The 8,214-nt window shown below is 31.7% G+C and overlaps 1 protein-coding gene across 1 annotated transcript; it reads left to right on the forward strand.

The window, feature by feature from the left end:
* Window positions 1-265: 265 nt before the first annotated feature.
* LOC134719587 (uncharacterized) lies at window positions 266-6,962 on the forward strand. Its single transcript, XM_063582580.1, has 5 exons — window positions 266-309; window positions 1,561-1,605; window positions 2,293-2,337; window positions 4,096-4,180; window positions 6,089-6,962. The coding sequence occupies exon 5, from the start codon at window positions 6,129-6,131 to the stop codon at window positions 6,471-6,473; it is 345 nt and encodes a 114-aa protein (XP_063438650.1). The 5' UTR covers window positions 266-309; window positions 1,561-1,605; window positions 2,293-2,337; window positions 4,096-4,180; window positions 6,089-6,128; the 3' UTR covers window positions 6,474-6,962.
* Window positions 6,963-8,214: the final 1,252 nt, after the last annotated feature.

The raw sequence follows: 8,214 nt of genomic DNA on the forward strand, positions 1-8,214 counted from the left end.
GCACCAAATTTTAAAAAGAGGCTCCATTTTGTCTGTTTGTCAGATTTGAAGTACCTGTTTTGGTACATCTGAAGTTCCGGTTCCAGTTCTTTCTTATATGCCATGTAAGGTATGTTGATTTTTTCAGCACAAGACACCATAAAGTGTTGCTTTGAAATGCAATGATTGAGTAATTTAACATTGAAAGCTATGGGACCATGAATTAGTGGTGTAATTCCTTTAGTGTAATATACATTATTATAATAAACACAATATGTATTGTAGATGGTAATATCATACTAACTGATGGGTTAACAACAATCATTTACGGTAGGTTTTTTCAATCCTTTAATATTTGTCAAACCAATTCTAAAAATTTGTATAATTCTTATATCATCTGCATATCTATAAATACTTGATTTGGATTGGTCAATTAGATTAAATACTTGATTTGGATTGGTCAATTATAATGTTTTTTCATGTTTCCGAAACTTCTATCGTAATCTATTCATGCGCAATTCACATTCTTGCAGGGATACTGGGATTTTCACCAAATCGAGATTACAAAACAAATGCATAGCAATTGTGTCTATTACATGTATAATGCATATATAACAAATTAAAGAAATAAAATAAATGCATTAAAAAAGCTTCGAAAAGGTATACCAAAAAAAATGAATAAAATTCCGCGAAATTTCAAGAAGGAATTGACGAATTACGTAATGGCAAAACACGAAGTCAAACGAATGAAAGTTTTAAGGGAAAGATTATTTCGTTACGTGTACGCTTCAAATACAGATATAAGTTAACATTTAATTAAAATAAAGTTTTGAGGATGGTTCTATTTCATTTTAAATTCGGTTGCTTTTATCGGACATTTATGGTTTTAAGAAAGTCAAGATGGTGGCGTACTCATTAGTTACGAAATACCACTGTGCTTTTGATGGTAAATATAGCAGCCATCAAACAAATAATTTTCAGGCAATAATCAAGGATATTTGGCTGAAGAATTATAAGGATTAAACGCATTTTTTCTATAGGTTACTGATGTCTCTTACTCACAAATTTGACATAATAGTCCTTCGGACTTTTATTTAGTGTGTGAGTTAATCGCTCCAATTCATACGCCAATAACCTCTGGAAAAATGTGTTTAATCCTATATTGTGTGTGATTTGTTTGTAGGTACCTTAAAATACATAGCATCTGTGAAAATAACGTCTCAACCAAACCCTGATGATACGTATATAAAAAAATGGTTATGATAAGACAATCATCCACAGGAGACAATAACAAAACGAGGATAAACACAACTAAGGATCACGTATTTTTGCCCCAGTCCAAATTTTGGAGCCTCTGTCCTTTCTTAGTCTTGTATGTGACTAAATTTAAGTTCCTTTGCATGTTTTACAATTCATTTGCGCTGACATTGTATTGAAGGTCACACTGAGCCTACCTCCTGGTGCGGGATTCTTTCACAGTGTTGACGACTCATTGGTAGCTTTCAGCTGTTGTTTTATTTTTGACATATTCCGCATTTCCATTCCGAATGTTAATGTAATATATGTAACTATGTTTTGCAGATCCAAATATTATCCCAATTGATGAAACAACAACGCAACTTTACGGTAAAATTATTTATTAATTTGATGTTTCCAACAAGTTCTTCTGACTTTTTTGTGTTTTGTTTGATCATGCATTCTAATATATCTTATCAATCAAAATCAAATGAGTATATGCCTATTCTCAGACAGAATAGCCACTTGTCTCTTTGTAACACTCCATTTAAAAACGTTAAGATATCATGAGACTTCCAATGCAACAACTACCCATATGAGACCAAAAGAAGACGATGGTGTACAAAACTTAGAAGCACTGTATTACTTTCAACAAGAGGCAAAACCGATACGTATAATCAGCTTAAAGTAAACCGTTGTGAAACTAACCGCCTGCAATATGCTTACAATCTGAATGAAATATGATCACGAAGACCCTTATCAACGACCACCAATAAAAAGTTAGCCCTGCACTCTGGATACATACATACATATATCGTAAATGTTTATAGTTGCTCATTATTTCTCCGACAGTGGTACATGTATAGTAGCAGAGCTAAAGTACAAACTTGAAAATTCAATGTAAAAGGCATAAATCTTTAAACCATGCCAAAACTCAAAATACATATTTCTAGCATAAAGTTGTCATACACAAAATATCTATCCCAGCGTACATGAAGTTCTGTTACATAAGTACTTATCAGGAGCTTGACATATTTAAATCATGTTATGTATGGTGAGTTTATTGTATTATTGCAGGATTCGAAAATACATCCGATGAAGAAAGTAGACCCGATTCTCATGGTAAGGTAATATGTTTCTATGCTTTAGATGTATGGTGATCATTAGAAATCTACACGTAGAAAAAAATTAAATACTGCAAATTTATTTTACAAATAAGAAAAGATACGATAATGGTTATTAGATGACTGCAAAAATAAAACATTTGGCACTTAAGATCATGTCGCTAGGTCTAACAAATATAAACACAAATAAAGATTTAATGAACAAATTTTCACAAAATTAAAATCCAGTTATTACACTGAAACATTATTTTCTAATATTGCCTTTCGCAGTTAACAATATTGTCATTTCACTTAGAAATCATCATCTTTAATCACTTAAAGACATCCGTGGTTTAAAGTTGATATGCAATCACTTCGTGCTTGAATAATACCCTAAACCCTGAACCTTATTCCTGTAGTAACTTGTCAGATTACCTAATGTTGTAGTTGTCATATTTCCTAATACAATTCTGCTTTTATCTGACATACTTTTTGTAGAGGGGTTCGACCGCCTGTTGACAAAGACATAACATAACGTATCCTTATAATGCTCTATCGATTCTTCTCCTTCCTTACCTTGAAGATTGTGATTGTGGCCCTAGAAAGATGTCGTCCATATAAAAGGTTTAGCATCAAATTGATGGTTGATAAAAAAAAAAGGGGGAATGTCAAAGGTTATTGAATGACTACTCTGACTTTTTAGTCACCTTGGTTTCCTTATATGGTTAAAAAGTTTAATTTGCAATCAAGTCTCATTTGTCATATTTGAGCCACCGATATACCTCAGTTTATTATTTTCACAGAAAATGAATAATTTTTAAAACCAAAATAAAAGCAAGGACATATGGAATTTTTAAAATTGTAAGGTAGGCATAGTTCCCTTGCATGCTACCGTAATTTATCAAGAATTTGTACACTTAACCTGCGATCTTACTGCCTAATATCATAACAGTCATATAATATTGCATCAATATCACGTGTTCGTGTCCTTTCGCGTTTATAAGGTTTATAGGTTAGTTCCAGAGAGGCATTTGTACACAGATACAAGGAGTGAACCTGAAAGCTAATAGCTTAGGATCAAGTCTGCTAACTTTTTCAACGTTTGACGGAAAAAAGAATTATATTATTCAGAAGAAATATAAAAAGGTCTTTCCTTTTTTTGAAAAGAAAAGACCTTTTAAATAATGAAAAAATGAAAATAAACCTATTCAAAAACAGGAGTCTTAACCAAGTAAACTATCAAAATTCAACCAGACTAATCAGTAAACCGTTGTTCCCGCCTTATCAGAAATTACCATTATGTCAGTCCCACTTAAGAATTAAAATTTAATTTCAAAAACTACTTCCTGCATTGGATGCATTTAATGATATAATGGAGCTCATGATAATAATAGAGAATTGAAACTGGGAATGTGTCAAAGAGACAATTATCCGATCAGGGAGAAGATAACAACACAAGAACACCATTGATTTTTCAACATAGCAAAAAGATCCCGCACCAGGCTTTAGGTTAGACAGGAAAAATCTATAGTAGTTCAGCTAGTAGACAATAAACTTCAAAACATACAATGAATCAAAACAAAAAATACTACAACAACGTAAAAAAGGCTAAAATGTCATGACTTTGGACAGGGGTAAATTCAGATTTTACAGAAAGTTCTTAATAGTTTATTTTTTTAGTAATATGAAGTAATACTGCGGTATCCAACTACTATGCTGTACCATTGATGCTCACTGAATACCATATCACTCAATTAGCTTCCACTTATTTTTACAGGTGGTCCAAACTATTCTTTTGTTGTTGCAGTTATCGTAGGAGTTTTATTCATCACATGCATTATTGTTGGAGTTTGTCTTTTAAGGTATGACTCAAATTGTCCTTTTTGTGTGGTAAAGATACTGGCATGTTTCTTATCATTTTTTTTAATATAATATGTGATATGGTATTCAGTGATATGAGTAGATTATTTACACACTTAACGTTGAGTAGGGTTCGTGATGTGCAGTGTCTAACTATGAGGTATTTTGTATACAGTTGTATGTATTATTGTTTGTTTGTTATTTGTTTGGTTGGGGTTTTTTTTTGGGAAGGAAGGGGTTTCGTGACGTTTTCTGTTTATTTTCGGGCTTAAGTAATCTAAGATAAAGTTAAATTAATCAAGAACTCAAACTTGATCCTTTAGGCTGACAGAGTAAAAGTTAAGGATCAATTAGCTAAAACTATTGATAGATCATGAAGCTCCTTTTTGAGATATTTGATTTAACAAATATTGCGGGAAAAGAATGACTCGAACTTTTACCTTATGTTTGCATTGGTATTATTTGGATCTCAAAACAAAAAGAAAGAAAAACAGGAATCTCCTTAAATTTGGTCAATTGACCTTTCAAGAGCTAAAAAGTCTTATGTTAAAATATGAAAAGGTATTATGGGCCAAAATATGTTACCTTGTATCGTAAGGAAAAACACAAGGGAGTCCAAAAATCTGACACTCATTCCCAAATCACACATAAGTATATCCCTAAATGTCCTTTTGAACTTTTGCATTTTTTTGCATCAAGACCTTATATTATCTTGTAACCGTACATTTTACATAAACTTATGACTGCGACGGTGACAAATAAAACATGAAAGTGATATAAAATTCTAGTTAAACATTTCAGACGGATATTAAAACATACATTAATGTTTGATATCAAATGTTATTTAATAAATCCTAGAACATGTAAAAAATTGGCCTGATGGGAAAAAGTTAACAATTCCACCTGACCTTGTTGACCTATAATTTGAGGAACATGAATAACCGATCATTTTACAAAAAATTGAAATTGACGATTAAATAATAAGATATCGTGTAACTAAAATCACACTTTTAAGACAGGTAAACACAAATACTATTCTACTGACATTAATACAAACACTACTGATTTCCTTGAGTTGAATCTTAGTATACCACAAAAATACTGAACTCCGAAGAAAATTCAAATTGGAAAGTCCCTAATCAAATAGCAAAAGCAAACGATAAAACACATTAAATGACAACAACTGTCATATTCCTGACTTGGCTCAGGCATTTTAAAATGTATAAAATGGTAGATTCAACCTGGTTTTATAGCGGTAAACATCTCAATATAAATATTATGACAACAATGCGTGAACTTAATGTCCCAAATAGGGGTATAACAACAACTCGAACCCCATCAAAATCTGAGGGTTGATTTCAGGTGCCTCGGAAGCTTTAGGATAAGCATAATTTGCTTTAAATGTGGCACCCGTCGTGTTGTTTATGTTATTACATAGCTAGTAAAAAGTCTTATCCAGCATATGCAGTACTTCAACTGTTATTCACTTGTCATGAACATTAAAGAGACAATGGTCATGTCAAGCCTTTTATACACGCACGTTATTATTTATTATAAGGACTCTAAAAGAACAATTTCGGGAACAATTTCTCAAAATAAAAAATATTGTACGTGATTTGTCACTGAACATAAATTGAGGTGGAAAAAAACGAACGAAAAAAATATATAAAAATATATAGAATATGGGAAGGTTAAGTGTGGAAACAAATAAAAAAAACATACTTCCATATTTCTTTAAATGGAGGTACAGAAAAATATGTTATACATATAACTGATCTTTAACAATTATAAATAAAGGCAACAGCAGTATACCGATGTTCAAAACTCATAAATCGATAGAAAATAAAATCTGGTTCACAAACCAAAACCGAGGGAAACGCATTAAATATAAAATAGCTTCCCTTTTGCAGAAGATGCAATGCATCAAATACTGCAAAGAGGCCTGGTAAAATGAAAGTTATGACAAAATCGAATTCAGCATATGATCCGGCCCATGGACATACAGAACCAGATAATAATCAACAAGCTTATTTGATGAATTCACCTGATACCATACATCTTTCAATTTCACACGCAGCTGTTGCGACAAATGAAGTGTCAAATACTTACTCACATTCTCGAAACACCGTGGATGACCCTGATGTTATGTATGACCATACAATACGCCATACTGTCCGAAACACTGGTGATGGTGATTATGGCATTACACACAGGATACTTACAGAGGGTGACTACGATGTGTCTGGAAACTATCGTCAGTCACTTAACAGCGAGACAGATCCTGTCTACAACTAAATTTAAAGACGTTCAGTGAGCATTGGTATGGTGATGTTGGGTGTACCGTTACGACAGCAAAATATGAAATAGATGTACAATTAACGAATTATTTATGTTCATTAGACTATGTTTTAAACATGTAGCTTTCCCATTATGTACAATTTATTTGCTCCTTACTTTTTTAATTGTAAAAAGGAAACAGTTATGCATTTCGATAAATTGTTCTTCCACCATGAGGATTTGTGTGTGATGTTCTGTTATACTTATTGATTATTTTGTGAATTCCTGTTATCTTTTTATAGATATATATAACTACTGATGCATTGTAAGATAAAGACCCAAAATGAAACATATTGACAGAGCATGTTATTTGAAATATAATGATATAGTTTTAATTTTTATACGTTTGTCAACAAATTTATGCTTTTTAATTGATAAAAATGTAATGCAATAAATCAAATATGTCAATATTCGTAATGCGTTTCAATGTAAAGTACTAAATTGTAAATAGAACACCTAGATAGTATACAATGATAAATACACCTGATGCCTTTTTTAGTAATTGATTAAATTTGGCCAATTTCACCCGACTTCGAGAACAAGAGACTGTACAATAAAGATGTAAAGCTTTTGGCGCTATTAATTGTTTGTAAACAAATGAGTTGTACTCAGAATTTTATTGTGATAAAATAGGGACTTATCATTTGTTTGAGGTTCATCACGTCGGGAATTTCAAGAATGATCAATTAAAAATCTTCCCTCTTCGTACCCTTCAAATGTAACAATATCTTGGAAATATTTCAGCATCATAACGAGTCATCACACATATCTAAGAGTATGGTATGTCGAGCATGATATGAACCGCGCAATTTGACCCTGTTGCATTTTATTTCTGTGTTGTATCCATTACAGATAATTCCTTTGTGTGTTTCAAACACTTTGAAATATAAAAAAAGACACATACACTGGTCCTATTATGAAATACACCATAAACTCATTTTTACATGGCATTTTATAACATAAGATCTATGGTTTGTATATCGATCATCAGGAATGTTCTCTTTAACATTATATTGGCTGTATAGGAAGGACGTCCGGTCAAGTGTCACTCTTTGGTTCATTATCCGAATGCTTATGAAACTTAGTGATAATTGAATGTGAAAATACTCTGTTTATAAATTTATCTCAAGGATTAATCCTTTGATTTAAATATGCAAAACATGCATTTTTTTGTAAATATTAGCATCGGAAGACATTCTTTATTGAATTGCAGGCTAATAATGAATATATATGAGTTGTTTTGAATCTTGTACACAACTTTATTGTTAATAACCTGTAAAAGCATAGACAAATTTTATGATGCAGTTTGTAATTCGCATTGTAGCAAATATTGAAAAACTAATGTAACTTGACCATAGTGTGAAACATTTTTTAGGAATTTCATCGTTTCGTTTATAAGTTAAAGATGTATCATTTTGTTTTTATTCTTGTAATCATATATTTTGTTTCCTATATAATCCTGGTGTGCTTGGTTAGTTTTTTCCCGATACAACAACCTATTCAATGCATAATCCAGATCTGAATACAAGAGGCAAAAACCTGCTGCAAATTTCATTTGTACTTAGCCGTGTTGTTTTTGTTTAGTTAACTGTCTTTGTTAAAGTAAAATCACAAACATACTGAGCTTCGAAGACATTCCAAATTGAAAGACCCTAATCAAATTTTAAAATCAAAAACTCAAACATAATTATAACTGTTG

Source organism: Mytilus trossulus, chromosome 5 (genome assembly GCF_036588685.1).
Source record: "Mytilus trossulus isolate FHL-02 chromosome 5, PNRI_Mtr1.1.1.hap1, whole genome shotgun sequence".
Lineage (NCBI taxonomy): Eukaryota > Metazoa > Mollusca > Bivalvia > Mytilida > Mytilidae > Mytilus > Mytilus trossulus.